The sequence below is a fragment of the Oncorhynchus tshawytscha genome, linkage group LG11 (genome assembly GCF_018296145.1).
Source record: "Oncorhynchus tshawytscha isolate Ot180627B linkage group LG11, Otsh_v2.0, whole genome shotgun sequence".
In the NCBI taxonomy this organism is placed as follows: domain Eukaryota; kingdom Metazoa; phylum Chordata; class Actinopteri; order Salmoniformes; family Salmonidae; genus Oncorhynchus; species Oncorhynchus tshawytscha.
This window is the reverse complement of record NC_056439.1, coordinates 18569942-18590527: the sequence shown is the minus strand read 5'-3', so window position 1 is coordinate 18590527 and position 20586 is coordinate 18569942. Positions and strand designations below refer to the sequence as shown.

Sequence of the window (20586 nt, the reverse complement as noted above, 5' to 3'; positions counted from 1 at the left end):
AGGACAAAAGACAGAGACAATCACCAAAACAAAAGTTACACGTAACCTGTTGTCATGGCTCCACATTCTAAACACACACATACTCCAATCAGAAAGCTCCCTGAGCTAGGTTGGGCTCAATTCAGTCAATTCAGGAAGTAAACTGACACTCAAATTCCAATGTTCAACATCGCTTTTCAATCAAGAAAAGTGGAAGTGCAATTTCCATTTACATTCTGAATTGAAAAGGAATTGAAATAGAATTGACCGAATTCCTTCCCTTGACACGAGGACACATTGATCTGAGCGTGCTCAGTCTGCATCACAATGATCTGCTGTTCCCTGGAGAGAGCAGCCTGCCTGATGGCAACACAACAACACAACAGCCAAACAAACGCACTAGCAGCAAAAGGAAACAAAAAAGAAGCAAACGGAACAACCAAACAAAACTTGTAAAAAAGGACAGGAAGAAACTAATAGCTGAGGGAGGAAGGTAGGCGGTGTGTTATGGTTAAGATAGAGACGACTGATTGGTTAGTGGCCTCAGGGCGGAGTGGGCGGCGTGATCATCACCTGCTGAAGTTGGGCACGTGTGATGCGTATAACGGAAGGGAACCTGCTGTTGGCGGCACCCGCCGGGATCGCGGGCAGTTTCCTGCGCCCGGTGGGCGATTGGTTACGGGCGGAACCGGGGTGAGGTGGTGGAGGTAGGGAGGCGTGGCAGGAGGAACAGGAGGTGGGACGGAGGAGGTGCTGTTGGTGGTTGGCTGAATAGCTGTGCCTCATTCCAGGAGGGTCCCTTTGGTGCAGGGGGTCCGACAGGGTGGTGAGGAGGGTCTGGGTGTGCGGGCTGGGGGAACGCAGGAGCAGAGGACTGGACGTCCTGGCCAAAACCTCCTCAGGCAGGGACGGAGGAGAGGTGGGGAGCTAAGAGTACGGGAGGAGGTGGGAGAGGGAAGGAGGGAGGGACAGAGGAAGGAAGGGAGAGGGGGATGGGAGAGGAGAGGAGGAGGAGAGGAAGTGTGGAGTGAGAGGTGATGAGAGGGAGGGTGAAAAGAGAGGGAAGGTGGTGAAAGAGGAGAGATGGTTTGAACAGGTAGAGTGCGGGGAGAGAAATAGGAAGAGTTGAAGGTGTGGAGAGAGGGTAGTGTGGGGGAAATGGGCGGATTGGCATGGGGGTGGGGGTGAGAAAGGAGGAGTATAGCATATATTTAAAACTTTGAGGGAGTGGACGGTGAGGTGGGAGGAATCCTGAGATCTAAAACGTCTCCTTAGAGGAATCGCATGAGTCAGTGTACAATCTATTTCTTCATATAGCACCGTTTGTGAAAGGGTCAACCCAGGACAAGAATTCAAGAGTAGAAAAATCAACATAGCAAATGAAAGTTGTAAATAAAGAGCAAATAATGATATCAAATGCAAATCAAAGTGCCCTTTCAAGCAACAGCCACTCTCAAACAAAACCATTGTCTGAGGAGTATCTGTAGTTTTACCAAGCTCACACAAGAAAAGAAACAAGCTCACATGACATTAGTGATCACAATCACATTTCACTTCAATCCACAGCAAGATGCTACTGTTGACCCAGATGAATGAAGCATCCTACCGTGTCTAGTTCTGTGTAAGGTGTATTATACTTTCAGTAAACATTGCATGATATGTCTTTACCTGTGTGAGGTATTTAATAGTGACATGTATTACAGTTAAGCATGTAATATAATAGTGAAGTGTGTTACAGTGAGGTATGTAATATAATAGTGAAGTGAGCTAGTGAGGTATGTAATATAATAGTGAAGTGTGTTACAGTGAGGTATGTAATATAATAGTTAAGTGAATTACAGTGAGGTACGTAATATAATAGTGAAGTGAATTACAGTGAGGTACGTAATATAATAGTGATGTGTGTTACAGTGAGGTATGTAATATACTAGTGAAGTGTGTTACAGTGAGGTATGTAATATACTAGTGAAGTGTGTTACAGTGAGGTATGTAGTAGTGATGTGTGTTACAGTGAGGTATGTAATATAATTGTGAAGTGTATTACAGTGAGGTATGTAATATAATAGAAGTGGGTTACAGTGAGGTATGTAATATAATAATGAAGTGTGTTACAGTGAGGTATGTAATAGAAAGGTGGAGTGTGTTACAGTGAAAGTATGTAATATAATAGTGAAGTGTATTACTGTGAGGTATGTAAAATAGTGAAATGTGTTAAAGTGAGGCATGTTATATAATTGTGAAGTGTGTTACAGTGAGGTATGCAATAGTGGTGTGTGTTACAGTGAGGTATGTAATATCAAATTGCAGTGTGTTACAGTGAGGTGTGTAATATCATTGTGAAGTGTGTTACAGTGAGGTATGTAATATAAGTGGAGTGTGTTACAGATGAGGTATGTAATATAATTGTGAAGCGTGTTACAGTGAGGTATGTAGTATAATTGTGAAGCGTGTTACAGTGAGGTATGTAATATAATTGTGAAGCGTGTTACAGTGAGGTATGTAATAGTGAAGTGTGTTACAGTGAGGTATGTAATAGTGAAGTGTGTTACAGTGAGGTATGTAATATAATAGTGGAGTGTGTTACAGTGAGGTATGTTATATAATTGTGAAGTGTGTTACAGTGAGGTATGTTATATAATTGCGGAGTGTGTTACAGTGAGGTATGTAATATAATTGTGAAGTGTGTTACAGTAAGGTGTGTAATATAATAGTGAAGTGTGTTACAGTAAGGTGTGTAATATAATAGTGAAGTATGTAATATAATAGTGGAGTGTGTTACAGTGAGGTATGTAATATAATAGTGGAGTGTGTTACAGTGAACTGTGTAATACTAGTCGATGAGGTCCTTACCTGTGTGAGTACTCCCTCAGCCAGGCCCTCAGCAGGGCTAGTCGGGGTGATGGGGGGCAGGCTTCCCGGGTGTCCCACACTCAGCTCCAGCCTGTCTACTCTAGGGGGTCCTGTCCTGGACCCTGGTGTCCCCTGGAGGTTCCCATTCCTGTCCCCATGGACCTGACCAGGACTTGGGCTCCCCCTTGACCCCTGCCCTGCCCCCAGGGGTACCTCCAGCACCTCCATGTCCTCTTCTTCCTCCTCAGAGGGACTGGTCGTAGCCTTCGCCCCAGTTCCTGTCCCTGGGGACTCGCTGGGCCTCTCCACCATCACCCACTCCCTGGAGTCCACCTCACCCCTGCCGGAGCTCAGGTTGAGGGCCACGAAGCCTCCGCTGCTGGGTGCCCCCTCGCCTTGCTCCAGGGAGCCAGGGGAGTGAGGGGAGACAGGTTTGGGCGAACTACCGTTGGTGCCACCACCAGATATGAACTCCTCGTCGTAGTGCCAGACTCGGTCAGAACCACCAGCTCGACCTAGAGCTGTGGCACCAACAGCAGGTACAGACACACCCTGGCCCACCTCAGACCCCTTCTCCTGCTGCTGCTGCCCACAACTCTGCTGCTTCACTGAGCTGGAGAGAGAGAAAGACAGACAGACATAAAGACATTAACATGTTAGTCATTTGGCAGGTGTTCTTATGCAGAGCGACTTACAGTCAGGGCATTCAGAGAAGACAGGACAGGAGTAGGGCTGTTGCGGTGACTGTATTACCTTCACACCTGCAGTCATGACCGCAGTCAAATTCCACGTGACCGTTTGAGTCACGTTAATCTCCTATGCACTTTGACATGAATGGCACTGATGCGTTGGAAGTACCCAACTCTCTAACGATCATCAGGTCACTAATGGTCTGGTACTCAGGTCTCTGTTGTCCCTCTAACCACTCTGACATCAATGCAAATACAATTGAAAATCACAAACACTTATCATCTAGGGAGATGCACTGCACTCCCGAGTGGTGCAGTGGTCTAAGGCACTGCATCGCAGTGCTAGCTGTGCCACTAGAGATTCTGGGTTTGAGTCCAGGTTCTGGGGCGGCGCAGAATTGGTCCAGTGTCGTCCGGATTAGGGGAGGGTTTGGCCGGCAGGGATGTCCTTGTCCCATCGCGACACATTGGTGTGGCTGGTTTCCGGGTTAAGTGGGCATTGTGTCAAGAAGCAGTGCGGCTCGGGTTGGGTTGTGTTTCAGAGGACGCACAGCTCTTGACCTTCGCCTCTCCCACGTCCGTACGGGAGTTACAGCAATGAGACAAGACTGTAACTACCAATTGGATACAGTGAAATGGACGCTTACTAAAGTGGGGATTCATTTTCAGCATTTAAGAAGTTGCATGTAGAACACCCATTGCATTTTAGAGTTTATACTCAATCCCCCCCAACAAGCCAGAATTAAAATAACAATTGTGCTGTTATACAATAGCCTAATATACAAAATTCAACAAAACTCTAGTAATCACCTTTGAGCGTGGACTGTGTTATTATGCATACTGGATGGCCTGGTTACCTTATGCTACGCTCCAAATGTTCTATCCATGAGTCTGGGAGAGAACGTATAGGCCAAGTCGATGATGTTGGTTCACGGATTGCGCAGGGTGGCTTACAGAGTAGTTTGTCTATAGTGAATTTGTTCATTCCTTTCCCAAGCGCATAAAGAGAGAGGGGCTGTCAACAGCTTAATAAAATATATTTAGTTGGGAAAACATTTCTGTTGATGTTCCCAAACAGATTTCACTTAGTTTCCCAAAATGAATCACTAGGTAGCTGCAGGAAGTGGGTTAGAGAGCCCATGGCATACAGAGTTTAGGTAGAATATCACCTGTCACACAGTGAGAGGCTGCTCCTCAAACGGATTGACGCGTGAAGTGAAATAAGTGTTCTTATAAACCCAGAGATTTCTACATGCATTCCTGTGAAAGCAGAGTACTGATGGTTGCTACTAGAAAGAGGAGGATCCCAGCTTTCTAGTGCTAATATATTTATTTCTCAGCTAAGTCCCATTCCTGGTTGTAAGTAATAGTGTAGAAGCATAGAGATACAGGGGGTTAGTAAGGGTACTGACCATGCCTCCAGGAAGCGTTCAGGGCTGGGCTTGGCCTCTAGTGTCAACCTCCTGTCCAGCTCAAAGCTGTGGATGTTACGAAGCTTCCTGAGCAGAGGACCACCACCGTCCTGCCCGGAGGCCCCCACCATCTCCGAGTGTACCCGGACAGGAGAGCCCAGACTGGGGTTGGCGTGTGGGCTCTGGAGACCCCCCTGGTTGTTGCTGTGCTCCTCCTCTGTGGCTGCCTGGTGGGGATGGAACCAGGGGATGGAGTGGTAAAGGATATGGGTGTATGTATACATGTGTGCATGTGTGTGTGGGTGTGTTCACATGTGTGTGTGTTTACCTTCCAGACAGCTGTCCTGATGCGGTTGCGGTCACGGTCCAGCATCTCCCAGACGTCAGCTTCCTGGTTGGCCCGGGGCATGCTGGGGGATCCAGGGAGGCGGTCTGGAGGAGGGTTGTTCTCCCCATTGTCACTGAGCTGCTCGTCCTGCAGCACGTCATCGGTGTTCTCCCTCGCCAGGTCCCCAGGGACCAGGGACGCATTCGCCATTCTGGAATCATAGAGTAGAGGTTACTATGGTGTCACTAACTGGAAAATTCATCCATTCATTCAACCGGTAGATTCATTCATTCATTCTGTAAAGAAGTGATAGTTGTTTTTAAAACCAGTGTGCGATTGTGAAAGAAACAAGAAACCCCTAAACCCTCAGTGGACTTTCAAACAGCTAGTCCATGATTCCCAGTCTCTTACCCCATGTGTGCAGGCGTGAGGCGTGTGTGGTGCTGTGGTGTGGTGGCTGTGGCGTTGATGCTCAGTGTGCCATCAGACCCAGTCCTCTCCCAGTCATACGGGTCATTCTCCACCACGTTGTAGGTCTTCATACTGTTGTCAAACACTGACATCAGCAGCTACAACACAACAGGAAGTCACATGATGTCATATCCTGAGATACCTAAGGACTTGTACGACATCACTGACTGACTGGCTGACAGATACTTAGTACTCCAAGATGGATCAGACATTCAGACACTCCTTGCTATGACATTTTGAAGACAATCCAAGATTATGTAGACAATCAGTCATTCTGCAAAAAGACACTGAGTATACCAAACATAAGGCACAACTTCCTAATATTGAGTTGCGCACCCCACAGGGATACATACTGGTCCATGTTGACTCCAATGCTTCCCAGAGCTGTGTCAAGTTGGCTGGATGCCATTTGAGTGGTGGACCATTTCTGATACACACAGGAAACTGTTGAGTGTGAAAAACCCAGGAGCATTGCAGTTCTTGACATAAACTGGTGCGCCTGGCACCTACTACCATATCCTGTTCAAAGGCACTTCCATTTTTTACATACACAATCCATGTCTCAATTGTCTCAAGGCTTAAAAATCCTTCTTTATTCGGTCTTTATTCTGTAGACAACAATTGACTGTGAATAGGGTTGTGGCGGTCACAAAATGTAGTCAGCCGGTGATTGTCAAGCAAATAACTGTCGGTCTCACGGTAATTGACCGTTAAACACATTTAGCATCTGCTGGCTAAAAATCTACATTTTAACAAGTCTAATAAATCCATGTAACATAATAAAATCAAATCAAATGTTATTTGTCAAACGCGCTGAATACAACAGGTGTAGACCTTACCGTGAAATGCTTACTTACAAGCCCTTAACCAACAACGCAGTTGAAAGAGTTAATAAAATATTTACTAAATAAACTAAAGTAAAACATGTTTTGAATCAAACAAAGAGTAACACAATCAATTTACATAGCAATAACGAGGCTATATACAGGGTAGAGGTCGACCGATTAATCGGAATGGCTGATTTATTAGGGCCGATTTCAAGTTTTCATAACAATCAGAAATCGGTATTTTTGGGCGCCGATTTCTGATTATTTAAAAAAATTTTTTTTAAAGTATACCTTTTATTTAACTAGGCAAGTCAGTTAAGAACACATTCTTATTTTCAATGACTGCCTAGGAACTGTGGGTTAACTGCCTTGTTCAGGGGCAGAACGACAGATTTTCACATTGTCAGGCTCAGGGTTTCCAATCTTGCAACCGCACAGTTAACTAGTCCAACGCTCTAACCATTGCACTCCGCGAGTAACCTGCCTGTTACACGAATGCAGTAGAAGCCAAGGTAAATTGCTAGCTAGCATTAAACTTATCTTATAAAAAACAATCAATCATAATCACTAGTTATAACTGCTAATCCAGTTTAGCAGGCAATATCAACCAGGTGAAATTGTGTAATTTCTCTTGCGTTCATTACACGCAGAGTCAGGGTATATGCAACAGTTTGGGCTGCCTGGCTAATTGCGAACTAGTTTGCCAGAATTTTACATAATTATGACATACATTAAAGGTTGTGCAATGTAACAAGAATATTTAGACTTAGGGATGCCACCCGTTAGATAAAATACAGAACGGTTCCGTATTTCACTGAAATAATAAACGTTTTGTTTTCGAAATGATAGTTTCCAGATTAGATCATATTAATGACCAAAGGCTCGTATTTCTGTGTGTTATTATGTTATAATTAAGTCTGATTTGATAGAGCAGTCTGCAGCAGGCCCGTAATCATTCATTCAAACAGCACTTTCGTGCGTTTTGCCAGCAGCTCTTCGCAAGCACAGCGCTGTTTATGACTTCAAGCCTATCAGCCTAATGGCTGGTGTAACCAATGTGAAATGGCTAGCTAGTTAGCTGTGTGTGCGCTTATACTGTTTCAAACGTCACTCGCTTTTAGATTTGGAGTTGTTATTCCCCTTGCGCTGCAAGGGCCGCGGCTTTTGTGGAGCGATGGGTAACGATGCTTCGAGTGTGGCTGTTGTCGATGTGTTCCTGATTCGAGCCCAGGTAGGGACGAGGAGGGGGACGGAAGCTATACTGTTACACTGGCAATACTATAGTGCCTATAAGAACATCCAATAGTCAAAGGTATATGAAATACAAATGGTATAGAGCGAAATAGTCCTATAAATACTTTATTAACTACAACCTAAAACCTCTTACCTTGGAATATTGAAGTCTCATGTTAAAAGGAACCATCAACTTTCATATGTTCTCATGTTCTGAGCAAGGAACTTAAACGTTAGCTTTTTTTACATGGCACACATTTTTACAAGGCACATATTACTTTCTTCTCCAACACTTTGTTTTTGCATTATTTAAACCAAATTGAACATGTTTCATTATTTATTTGAGGCTAAATTGTAATTGTTGTAATTGTCATTATTACAAAAAAATAACAATAATAATAAAATCGTCCGATTAATCGGTATCGGCTTTTTTGGGCCTCCAATAATCGGTATCGGTGTTGAAAAATCATAATCGGTCGACCTCTAATTCAGTGGGTACCAGTACCGAATCAATGTGCAGGGGTACAGGTTAGTCGAGGTAATTTGTAAAGTGACTATGCATAGATATTAAACAGCAAGTAGCAGCAGTGTAAAAAACAAAGGGGGGGGGCAATGTAAATAGTCTGGGTGATTAGTTGTTCAGCAGTCTTATGGCTTGGGGTTAGAAGCTGTGAAGGAGCTTTTTGGTCCCAGACTTGGTGCTCCGGTACCGTTTGCCGTGTGGTAGCAAAGAGAACAGTCTATGACGGCTGACTGGAGTCTGGGCCTTCCTCTGACACCGCCTAGTATATATGTCCTGGATGTCAGGAAGCTCGGCCCCAGTGATGTACGGGCTGAACCCACTTCCCTCTGTAGTGCCATTAGGGTCAGATGCCGAGCAGTTTCTATACCAGGCAGTGATGTAACCGGTCAAGATGCTCTCGATGGTTCAGCTGTAGAACTTTGAGGATCTGGGGACCCATGACAAATCTTTTCAGTCACTTGAGAGGGGGGGGAGGTGTTGTCATGCCCTCTCCACAACTGTCTTGGTGTGTTTGGACCGTTATAGTTTGTTGGTGATGTGGACACCAAGGAACTTGAAACTCTCGACCCGCTCCACTTCAGGGAGGTGTTTAGTCCCAGGTCCTTAGCTTTGTGGGTACTATGGTGTTGAACACTGAGCTGTAGTCAATGAAAAGCATTCTCAAATAGGTGTTCCTTTTGTCCAGGTGGGAAAGGGCAGTGTGGAGTGCAGTAGAGATTGCATCATCTGTGGATCTGTTTGGGCGGTATGCGAATTGGAGTGGGTCTAGGGTTTCTGGCATGATGGTGTTGATGTGAGCCATGACCAGCCTTTCAAAGCACTTCATGGCTACCGACATGAGTGCTACGGTGCGGTAATCATTTTGGCAGGTTACCTTGACTTCCTTGGGCACAGGGACTATGGTGGTCTGTTTGAAACATAGATAGGTATTATAGACTCGGCCAGGGAGACATTGAAAATGTTAGTGAAGACACTTGCCAGTTGGTCCGCGCATGCTTTGAGTAATGTCCTGGTAATCCTTCTGGCCCCGCGGCTTTGTGAATGTTGACCTGTTTAAAGGTCTTGCTCACATCGGCTATGGAGAGAATGATCACACAGTCGTCCGGAACAGCTGGTGTTCTCATGCATGCTTCAGTGTTGAAGCCTACACCTTCACAATAAATCCATTATTTATTTTAGACAGGTCTAAAGAAGTGTGATATGAAGAAAATGTGGTCTATTTCAGAAGAAAAGAATAGCATACTCTGAGTTGTCCTTATGTTAGGTCCTTCTCTGGTTTTGTCAAATGCCTGTGGGCTACACTAGTTCATTTAGCAGACAAGATTTGCTTAGAATTCTGTTAGCATTATTTTATAGTTTGAAGAATACAATTTAAAAAAGCTGAATAAAATAGAAAGGATATTTTCTCCAAATGATTTGAGGGAGTGAGCACATGTGGCTATTCTGTATTGAACGGTTAACAAATACATTGGTACTCCTATACGCTTAATTTAGAGTTAATGTAACTTTAGGTGTTCTGCAAACTTTGAGCTATATGTTTAGATCTTTAATACATTGTAAGGCTGCATGATGAGACTCAAATGATGATTTGAAAAAAGTTGCTTGAAAGGCATGAGCTCTGCTTTGTTTTTTTTGCCCAGGCTGTACACACCACATCAGTCACTCATTCCCAATTTGACAAGCACTTGATAATGCCTAGAATTTCACGGTGGCATCCCTTTTGTGTGGAGGTAATGCACCGTAAAATAATCCATGCCTTTTGCGGCCAGAGGCCATTGTACCCTTCTTGCTGAGTGCTGCGCGCTCCATCATGTGATTGGGTCTTTCTCACAGGCTACAAGTGAAGACAGACACATCGGGGACGTAACTGCTCGCCTCCTTATCCAATTCCGAGGTGCATATTGAAGATATTGGAAGAACTGTCCACATTTACCTTTCATCTGCCAACAAGATGAGTAGGCCTAAAGAACAGCAAAAATACTCGCCTATGTCAATCTACTGTCTCCCATAGTACAAAAGGTCGACCTATTCTATTCTGTGCAAGAAATCAATATTCCAAACATAGTCTGGGACTGCTGTGGGATGCGATAGATCCCAAATGAATATAACCACTAGCATAAAAAAAAAGCTTTTTTACGCAATGTGGCTGACGCAACAGATCAGAACGTTTAACTTAAAATGTTGATCAACTATTAGGCTATTTCTTCACATTATAAGCGCAGCAATGTGCACACGGTAGTAGGCTATAAGCGCGAATGTTGCATTAGCAGTAAAACACCATTATCTAAAGTGACCGCAAATGCGATTATGAATGTAATGCTTTTTTTTATGAAGGTGCATTTGTATGGTGAAAATGATCTTCCCCAAACTTGAAACTCACGCGCTGCTTACGTATTTCAGGCTCTATCCACTTTAGTTGTGATACAAACCTTATTAAAACATATAGGTCAACGGGCTAGGCTACATGAGGTGTTGCGACTATGATTCGAAAATGTCGCAAGAAAATACATTGTTTCTTATGCTGGGAAAAAATATAATTTACAAGTGATGGGCTAATATTGTCACCCATCAGACTATTCTTGATTTAATCTTGTCGTTACATACACTAAATAACATGTGTGTGACATTTGTTTGGATTTAGAATGGACCATTATCGTGCACCTGCCTCGAAACAGGGACAGTGGGAAAAAAATACATATCATCTATGCACTTAAATAGCGAATGGAGGACGCTTTTCCCCATGGTTGATTTTCATGCCAGTCAGGTAGGCTATACTCCTGTTGTAAAGAGAAGCAGTGTGCTTAATATTAGGAAAGTAATAAAATAAATAAATACAGTAGGCCTAGCCTATAGAAAACTAATCCTCCTCTTAAGTAGAAGCCATCATTCTGTTATCTCACGCAACTGCATAGCCTATTGAAATGTTGCGCTACATCAGCTCATGAAGTGTTTGATTCGATTTTCAAAGACATTTGCATTGATGTCAGAGTGATTAGAGGGACAATAGAGTGCCACAGTTACCACATTTGGTAGGCTACTAACAATCACCAGCAGCATCAGAGCTTGGAGAAGCCTAATTACCGTGACTAAACGGTCACGTGGAATTTGACTGCCTTCACGACTCGTGACCACCGGCGCAGCGGTAATACGGTCACCGCAACAGCTCTAACTGTGACTTGCTGTATATTGACACACATGGAACTAACACAGTGCTTAGTTGTAAACAGTTAAAATATACAGGTACTGTATACACACACATGCAGTAGGCTCAGGGAGAGAGATATGTCATGTTACCACCCGCCCACACAGTTACCTGATAGTCTGGTTTGGTGAAGTAGTCCAGGTTAGAGATGTGATCCAGGAAGACAGTGAACTCAGCAGGCAAGTGTTTCAGCATGAGCCTGTGGTCATAGGTGTCCTTCAGCTTCCCTACATGCTCCTGGGGAGGGTTCACACATGTTACAGTGGAACTATTTTTTATCTATGCACACAGGAGCAGCAGGGTAGCCTAGTGGTTAGAGCGTAACCGGAAGGTTGCAAGTTCAAACCCCCAAGCTGACGAGGTACAAATCTGTCATTCTGCCCCTGAACAGGCAGTTCCTAGGCCATCATTGAAAATAAGAATTTGTTCTTAACTGACTTGCCTAGTTAAATAAAGGTAAAATTTAAAAAAAAAAATTAAAACAGGAGCACGAGTACATTCCTATGCTGTGACATGAGTTAGTGTTTAGCTAAAGGTAATGTTGCCACTACGAGTCGTGTACGTCTGTAGCCTGACTATTGTTTCACAGACTGCTGATTGGTTGGTGTACAGGATGGAATGTTCAAGCTAGATGCTTACCTTGTCTTTGATCTTTCTCCATGGTAACTGGCCAACCATGAACTCCACCAGCATGTAGAAGAGAGACCACAGGTCGTCATGCCGACCCATCTCCTTGTTCTTGTGTGCATTGACGGATGCATAGCGGACTGTACCTCTGAACCCTGCTACTGGTCGTGGCTGGGGGAGAAAGAGAGACTTCACAAGCTGCTGGACGACTAACACAGTAAGAACCTTACATGACAATAGCACACATTCAACAAACAGACACAGCCAGTTTCCCGGACATAGATAGAAACCTAGTCCTGGACTAAAGAAGCTATTTCAATTGAGATTCTCCATTAAGCATGCTTTTTAGTCTAGCACTAGGCTTAATCTGTGTCTGGAAAAACCGACCCCCAGTGTCTAACCACACTCAACACCACAGACGCTTACCGGTCGGACCTCTTGGCAGGAGTTAGTAAACTGGCGAGCTAGACCAAAGTCCAGCATGTAGCAGGTCCTACAGGTACTGGGGAAACGGCCCATGGCAAAGTTGGACTAGGAGAGAGATGGGGAAAGAAGAAGGTAGTGAGATAAAGAGAGAGAGAGAGAAAGGATTTAAATAACAACTATCAGTCTGATTCTCTTCACTATCACAGATAGGGCTGTGGCGGTCATGACATTTTGGAAGCCAGTTATTGTCATGCAAAAGTCTGCCGGTCTCATGGTAACGGACCATTAATCAACATGAACATGTTTAGCATCTCCAGGCCTCCACACATACAAGCCGCATATAAGCCACTGATGCGGACCGTCCGGGAAAATCTACATTTTAAAAAAGCATATTAAATCATTTGAAAATACACCATCACAATAACTATTTCAGGCAGGTCTAAAGAAACATTACGACATGAAGAGAAAGTATTTCAGAAGAACAGAATATGAGTTGTCCTACTGTATGTTATCTGGCTGTGCTCCATGCCATAGGCAGTAGGCTTGTTCATTTAGCAGACTAGATATTTGTATAAGTCCCATGCCATTATTTTATATTTGTACCGATGTACGCTGAGGGTCGGGAAGCAAGTTCAGGGAGTGAATACATTTAATAAACAAATGAACAAAACAAGAAACACGAACAACGCACCGACATGAAACAGGAACAATGACGACTGGGGAAGAAACCAAAGAGAGTGATATAAAGGGCAGGTGATCAAGGAGGTGATGGAGTCCAGGTGAGTGTCATTATGTGCGTAACGCTGGTGACAGGTGTGCGCCCTAACGAGCAGCCTGGTGACCTAAAGGCCAGAGAGGGAGCACGTGACAATATTCTATGATTTTATAGTAACAAGAATAGAATTGAACTTAGCTGAATAAAATAGAAAGGATATTTTTCCCATTCCGGAGCGAGAGTGCACATATGAAGTGGCTATGTTGAGCATGAAAGTTCTAATTTGAAACAGGTCCTATAAATGATGTACCAACGAAATCTTAAATCTGTATTTTCTTGTTTGTTTTTCTGCCATGTGTAATATGCGGTAGGCTGTGCATTGTATAACAGCACAATCATTATTTACATTTTTTTAACGGGCTTGGGATCATATATACAGTATGCCTATGCATATTGCGTTTCGCATAAGCTCTAATATGCATGAGTGTTCTGAATGAATCATCACCTTCGAAAGCGTTGTCCATTTCCTTGCGTTGGGCTTTAACACAACATCCACGTTTTCCACTCAGTTTCAACCTGTTGTTGAACTTCATTCTTCAAAGTGATCAATCACAATGAGGTAAGTTTTAAAAGCACATACTGTTTTGATGATTAGTGTTTGACGTGATTTTTCAATTGTATTTGCATTGATGTCAGAGTGGTTAGAGGGACAACAGAGACCTGAGTACCAGACCATTAGTGACCTGATGATCGTTAGCGAGTTGGGTACTACCGACATGTGTCCTGAGTGCATAAGAGGAGATTACCGTGACTCAACAGTCACCTAGGATTTTACTGCGGTCATGACTGCCGGTGTGGCGGGTAAAACGCCCCCCACCCCCCCACATCTCTGACCCCGTCGTCTCACCGGTTTGATGTCTCGGTGCAGGAAGCCAACAGAGTGGATGCTCTCTATAGCTTCTAGTATCTGTCGTCCCAGTCTCAGGGTGGTGCTGATTGTAAAGGTGCCCCGCGTCATACTCCGCCGCAGGTCGGCCAGGTTACGACCCTGAAGCTCCATCACCACGTAGTTGAAGCGATCATTGCGGCCGCACCCAACAAAGCGACACACGTGGTCTTTACCTGGGGGAGAATGGAATACAATTCAAATTGAATAGAATAGATTTGATAAAACGATCAAGCATAATCTAATCTAACCTCAATCTGATACAGCACGTGTATACAGTGGGGCAAAAAAGTATTTAGTCAGCCACCAATTGTGCAAGTTCTCCCACTTAAAAAGATGAGAGGCCTGTAATTTTCATCATAGGTACACTTCAACTATGACAGACAAAATTAGGGGAAGAAATCCAGAAAATCACATTGTAGCATTTTTTATGAATTTATTAGCAAATTATGGTGGAAAATAAGTATTTGATCAATAACAAAAGTTTCTCTACTTTGTTATATACCCTTTGTTGGCAATGACAGAGGTCAAACATTTTCTGTAAGTCTTCACAAGGTTTTCACACACTGTTGCTGGTATTTTGTCCCATTCCTCCATGCAGATCTCCTATAGAACAGTGATGTTTTGGGGCTGTTGCTGGGCAACACGGACTTTCAACTCCCTCCAAAGATTTCTATGGGGTTGAGATCTGGAGACTGGCTAGGCCACTCCAGGACCTTGAAATGCTTCTTACGAAGCCACTCCTTTGTTGCCCGGGCGGTGTGTTTGGGATCATTGTCATGCTGAAAGACCCAGCCACATTTCATCTTCAATGCCCTTGCTGATGGAGGTCTTCACTCAAAATCTCACGATACATGGCCCCATTCATTCTTTCCTTTACACGGATCAGTCGTCCTGGTCCCTTTGCAGAAAAACAGCCCCAAAGCATGATGTTTCCACCCCCATGCTTCACAGTAGGTATGGTGTTCTTTGGATGCAACTCAGCATTCTTTGTCCTCCAAACACAACGAGTTGAGTTTTTACCAAAAAGTAATATTTTGGTTTCATCTGACCATATGACATTCTCCCAATCTTCTTCTGGATCATCCAAATGCTCCCTAGCAAACTTCAGACGGGCCTGGACATGTACTGGCTTAAGCAGGGGGACACGTCTGGCACTGCAGTCCCTGGCGGCGTAGTGTGTTACTGGTGGTAGGCTTTGTTACTTTGGTCCCAGCTCTCTGCAGGTCATTTACTAGGTCCCCCCGTGTGGTTCTGGGATTTTTGCTCACCGTTCTTGTGATCATTTTGACCCCACGGGGTGAGATCTTGTGTGGAGCCCCAGATCAAGGGAGATTATCAGTGGTCTTGTATGTCTTCCATTTCCTAATAATTGCTCCCACAGTTGATTTATTCAAACCAAGCTGCTTACCTATTGCAGATTCAGTCTTCCCAGCCTGGTGCAGGTCTACAATCTTGTTTCTGGTGTCCTTTGACAGCTCTTTGGTCTTGGCCATAGTGGAGTTTGGAGTGTGACTGTTTGAGGTTGTGGACAGGTGTCTTTTATACTGATAACAAGTTCAAACAGGTGCCACTAATACAGGTAACAAGTGGAGGACAGAGGAGCCTCTTAAAGAATAAGTTACAGGTCTGTGAGAGCCAGAAATCTTGCTTGTTTGTAGGTGACCAAATACTTATTTTCCACCATAATTTGCAAATAAACTCATTAAAAAAATCCTACAATGTGATTTTCTGGATTTCTTTTTCTAATTTTGTCTGTCAACACTGTCTGATACACTGTTGTGTACCTGTGATGAAAATTACAGGGCTCTCATCTTTTTAAGTGGGAGAACTTGCACAATTGGTGGCTGACTAAATACTTTTTTGCCCCACTGTATTTCTACTGGCCATCCAATGTGCTCCCCCCCCCCAAACCAGCCCACAACTCGCCTCTGACAGCTTGCCCGTGGCCCATGCTGATTTATGGTGTGTGGTGTGTGTGTGTGTGTGTGTGCACGTCTCTGGGGACTCTGCCGCACAGCCCGACTCCGGCCACACCCTTCAGCACAGGGAGAGACCCCACTCTTACTCTCCCGTACACTCAATCTTTCACTACATTCTCGACCACATCTTCCCTCTCTCTCTCGTCCTTTTCCTCCTCCCATTCCCGGCATCATTATATTTGACGACGTACAAATGCTCGAGAAGTGTGAGAAGGCCTACCATACACATTTTTTCTCCCATAAAATAATCTACAAAGGCTTCCTTTAAGCCTTTCAGTAAATGTCTGTTGAGAAAAAGAGGCTCGAGGAAACATGTTGGGGGATGGGAGAACGGGAAGAGTTGAGCACGTTTCAAGTTACATCCTCTTTCCCTCAGGACGCTATAGAACCATAATCCTCTAGCACACAACCATTATACACACACACACACACACACACACACACACGGACACACAACCATTAGAAAGCAAACATGATCCTTCTCAGACCATTGATTTTCGGGAACGAGCTAAGAAAAACTGACAGAGAGGGGAAAAGGGCAGGGAGAAGGAAGAGAGGGAAAACAAGAAAATAAAAAAAAGAGAGCAGAGAGAGAAACAGAAAGACAGACGGAGGGGAAGAAGGCCAGAGAGAAGAGAGAGGAAGTAAGAAAAAGAGAACAAAATGCCCCCCAAAGGAACTCCTCTCCTAATTGGTCTGTGGATCTGCTGCTATGAACAAGGATTTTATCAGGAGTTTGATTTGAAGCCAGGCTAGGGTCATTTACATTTAGAAATGTAACCTTATTTAACTAGGCAAGTCAGTTAAGAACAAATTCTTATTTACAATGATGGCCTACACCGGCCAAATCCAGACACTGGGCCAATTGTGCACCGCCCTGTGGACTCCCAATCACGACCATTGTTATACAGCCTGGATTCGAACCGCAAGCACTGAGATGCAGCGCCTTAGACCACTGCACCACTCAGGAGCCCCCTATACACAGCAGTAGTGATGCCTTTTTACACTCTGTGTCCTGTATCCCCGCTGCCAACACTTCCTTGTTTTCTCTCTCTCCATCTCTACATATTATCATTCAGTGTCAGTATCACCTTGCCTTAGAAAATAGAGCATGTACCTTGAAGAAAATATAAATTCAATTTATTGAGATTACATTAGGTTGAATGTCTACTTTGAAATTACTACTGGTCTGGTTAGGAGAGGTTGACTTTAGGGCCGAGGTGGTTGAGTTTTGGGCAGGGAGTATGTGGTTGAGGTTAGGACAGGGGGCTTATGGTTGAGTTTAGGGCAGATGGCTTGTGGTTGAGTTTAGGGCAGGGCAGGGGTTGTGGTTGAGTTTAGGGCAGGGGTTGTGGTTGAGTTTAGGGCAGGGGTTGTGGTTGAGTTTAGGGCAGGGGTTGTTGTGGTTGAGTTTAGGGCAGGGGGTTGTGGTTGAGTTTAGGGCAGGGGTTGTGGTTGAGTTTAGGGCAGGGGGTTGTGGTTGAGTTTAGGGCAGGGGTTGTGGTTTAGGGCAGTTTAGGAGTTTAGGGGGGGTTGTGGTTGAGTTTAGTGTAGGGGTTGTGGTTGAGTTTAGTGTAGGGTGGGCAGGGGGCAGAAGCCAGAGGGCAGGTTAAGTGCAGGTAATTGCTGTCTTACCCTGGAGTTTCTTGAGGACAGCCACCTCCATCTTGAGGACCTGTTTGGGCTGCAGTGCCGACTCCACCTTCAGAGCAACACTGACCCTGGTCAGCAGGTCCAACGCCTCGTAGATCTCCCCGAAGCCCCCGCCACCAATCTTCTTTGCCTACACACACATCCCAAGTCAAAACAGCATGTCATAATGTGGAAAACATAGGCTTCATTATTTTATTTTTCAAATCTTCCCATCACCCTTCCTCTTCCAAACTTCCTCCTTCCCATTACCACAGACATATTTACATGTTACTCCCTCTCTTATCAGTATCCACACATACACACATTTCCCCATCTCCTACACACACACACACACACACACACACACACACACACATTTCCCCACCCCTTACACACACACACACAATTGTGTGTGTCAGAAGCAGCTCATCTCAAATGGATTAGCAGTGGCAGAGTTACGTAACATCAGTATCTCAGTCAGTACTATACACAGGAAGAGGAGCCATGGCGCTGTACTTTGTTACTGCCTAGTATTCAATCCCAGGCCCAGTCCCCGCTACACACACATGCACGTGCAAGTACACACAAACTCCAGCAAGCACACACACACACCACGCCCTGGTGGAGCGGAGAGGACAGGGGGATACGGCCAAGGCCTGAGTGCTGAGAAAAGCACACTGAGTGGCTACAAATAGCCGCTCTGCTGCTATATTAAGTTCCACTCCACTTCGTGACAGAAAGCTGCCTGTGCACTGCACACAAAGGGAGTTGACCCCAGACTGTCCAGGACAGTAGGTGAGACGGAGAAGATAGGGACATAGGGGAGAGTTTAAGCAACGCCTGGAGGACAAAGATAGCCTTGTTGTGAGGAATTGGTTCTTGCAGAGGGGGTGAAAACATGACATAGCTTAAGGGTGAGAGACACACAGACGTAAGCTTACACACACACACACTTACCACTTTCCATCGTTCCTTGACCAGGACAAGCACAGTTAGGATGTCGGCTTGCTCTGTTGCTGTAGCACTCATTCCGCCGGTGGTGGACTCACTGCTGCTTCCTTTAGGCTTTCCCTGCGACTCTTGCTACCCACGACCGGCCTTATTAGATTGTGCCGGGCATCAGGACCCTGTGGAAACCTAACCAACAGGCCAGGAGAGAGGCGGAACACACAGAAGACCACCACCACAGTCAACGTACCGTAGCGTTGCGGCCCTTTCAGACATAACTTTGATTGACGCTTCCCTCTACAAGGGCGGCATATCGTCATCAAAATCAAATTGATTTTTAAAACCCTTTGTACATCAGCGCATGTCATAGAGTGCGTATACATATGTTGTTGATGTCAAGTGCTGGATGCAGGAGGAATGTCAGAGCCTGTGGAGACGATATGCTGAGGACAGCTGAAGTAGGGACCTATGGGTCTTATGACTGAAACCTGGATATTGAAAGTTGACTTCCCTGGGTTGAGGAGTAGCCCGTGCTAACTAAGCCTATTTTGTGCTGCATGGCCTAAGTGCAGCTGCCACAACTGCTGCTCCCAGTTGTCGCATGCAATATCTCTCTCTCTCTCTCTCTCTCTCAGCACCACCACACACCCACCCATTGTGCGATTGTGACGAAGCTGACTCGGCAGGTCTCGTCACGTACGCTCATTTATTTAATTCACCCTCTAAATTGTTTCCCCATATATCTAGTAATTCATGTATCCTAAATGTATATACTGGTGTTCTTTTCCTCTTTTGCCAATATCATGAGTATTTACAGTGCGCAAGGCTAATTATGTGTCGAGGAAATGTTTGGTGAAGCTGCACTCATTGTGAAGCATTTCAGGTTCATATTTAAATGCAGTATTTGACACTATTTCAATTTTCCAAGTGCATGCGAGGTTCAGAGATACATGAACACTCGCTGCACTGACGAGAAAGAACAGTGTTTATTTCCATATTGTAATGTGTTTGAAGTTCGCGTCTCGGCGCTTCTATGACTTCTTGTCCGCCATGTCTGTGCGTAATGGGAGCGCACACGGGTGAGCGACTGCACGATACGTTTTGCCGCCTGTTGGCCTGCAGAACTATTGCTATGAAATGCATCTATATTCATTCAATTGAAAGTATTCCTGCTTTGAGGAAAAGCCAGGAATGTTTAAGAGCCTAAATGTGGGTATAATGAAGATGCCGTTACATGATGTAATTCCATATTTATGTAAAAGAGCTCCATGATTAACGGTATGGACCAGAGGGAGGGGTCATCACCTGTGAACTTCAGTTAAGCTCTGGTATGTCATCTGTGTGGGGGGACTGTCCACAGCCTGGTATACCCCAACCTGCTATAGTTGGTTTGGAGGAGTAGGCCTGATTGAGGCTTAGGTTTCCCATTTATATTCAAAACTGTATATTCAGAGTCTGTTCATTTTGTTAATACCTTTGTGGATAATGTAAGTATTCATTGGATTTCGTCATTCACCTGGAACAACCTTTCACTGTTAATAACCTGGACACTATTTTGCTGCCTCGTGCTATTTTAGTGCCCTTAAGGCTGCTCTTAACTTCTGGTCTCTACCACAGTGATGAGAACTTTTCTTCAACATTCTGTGTATGGAACAAGTAGGCTGCTCCAGCATTATGGAACAAGGGCGCAGAGCATTCTTTGGTTACAGGACATGGCATCAAGTGTCAGTGTCTCCCCAGCACAGGAGCACTCCCAAGATGCAATGGGACAGGGGTGGGAAACGTCAGTACAGCAC

General features: G+C 44.7%; 1 protein-coding gene across 3 annotated transcripts in view; it reads right to left on the bottom strand.

The window, feature by feature from the left end:
- ttbk2a (tau tubulin kinase 2a) overlaps window positions 1-20586 on the bottom strand; it is a 39429-nt gene that overhangs the window by 7036 nt on the left and 11807 nt on the right. For 2 of the 3 annotated variants that reach the window (XM_042329866.1, XM_024436986.2), the window contains exons 2-12: window positions 18800-18979; window positions 17846-17993; window positions 14190-14404; window positions 12568-12672; window positions 12154-12312; window positions 11626-11751; window positions 5670-5827; window positions 5259-5469; window positions 4931-5157; window positions 2830-3442; window positions 553-906 (exon numbers count right to left, since the gene is read on the bottom strand). In XM_042329866.1, the coding sequence (XP_042185800.1) occupies window positions 553-906; window positions 2830-3442; window positions 4931-5157; window positions 5259-5469; window positions 5670-5827; window positions 11626-11751; window positions 12154-12312; window positions 12568-12672; window positions 14190-14404; window positions 17846-17993; window positions 18800-18871 (2388 nt within the window). In that variant the 5' untranslated portion in view covers window positions 18872-18979. The remainder of the gene's footprint in view (window positions 1-552; window positions 907-2829; window positions 3443-4930; window positions 5158-5258; window positions 5470-5669; window positions 5828-11625; window positions 11752-12153; window positions 12313-12567; window positions 12673-14189; window positions 14405-17845; window positions 17994-18799; window positions 18980-20586) is intronic. The other variant, XM_042329867.1, reaches the window with a different exon arrangement.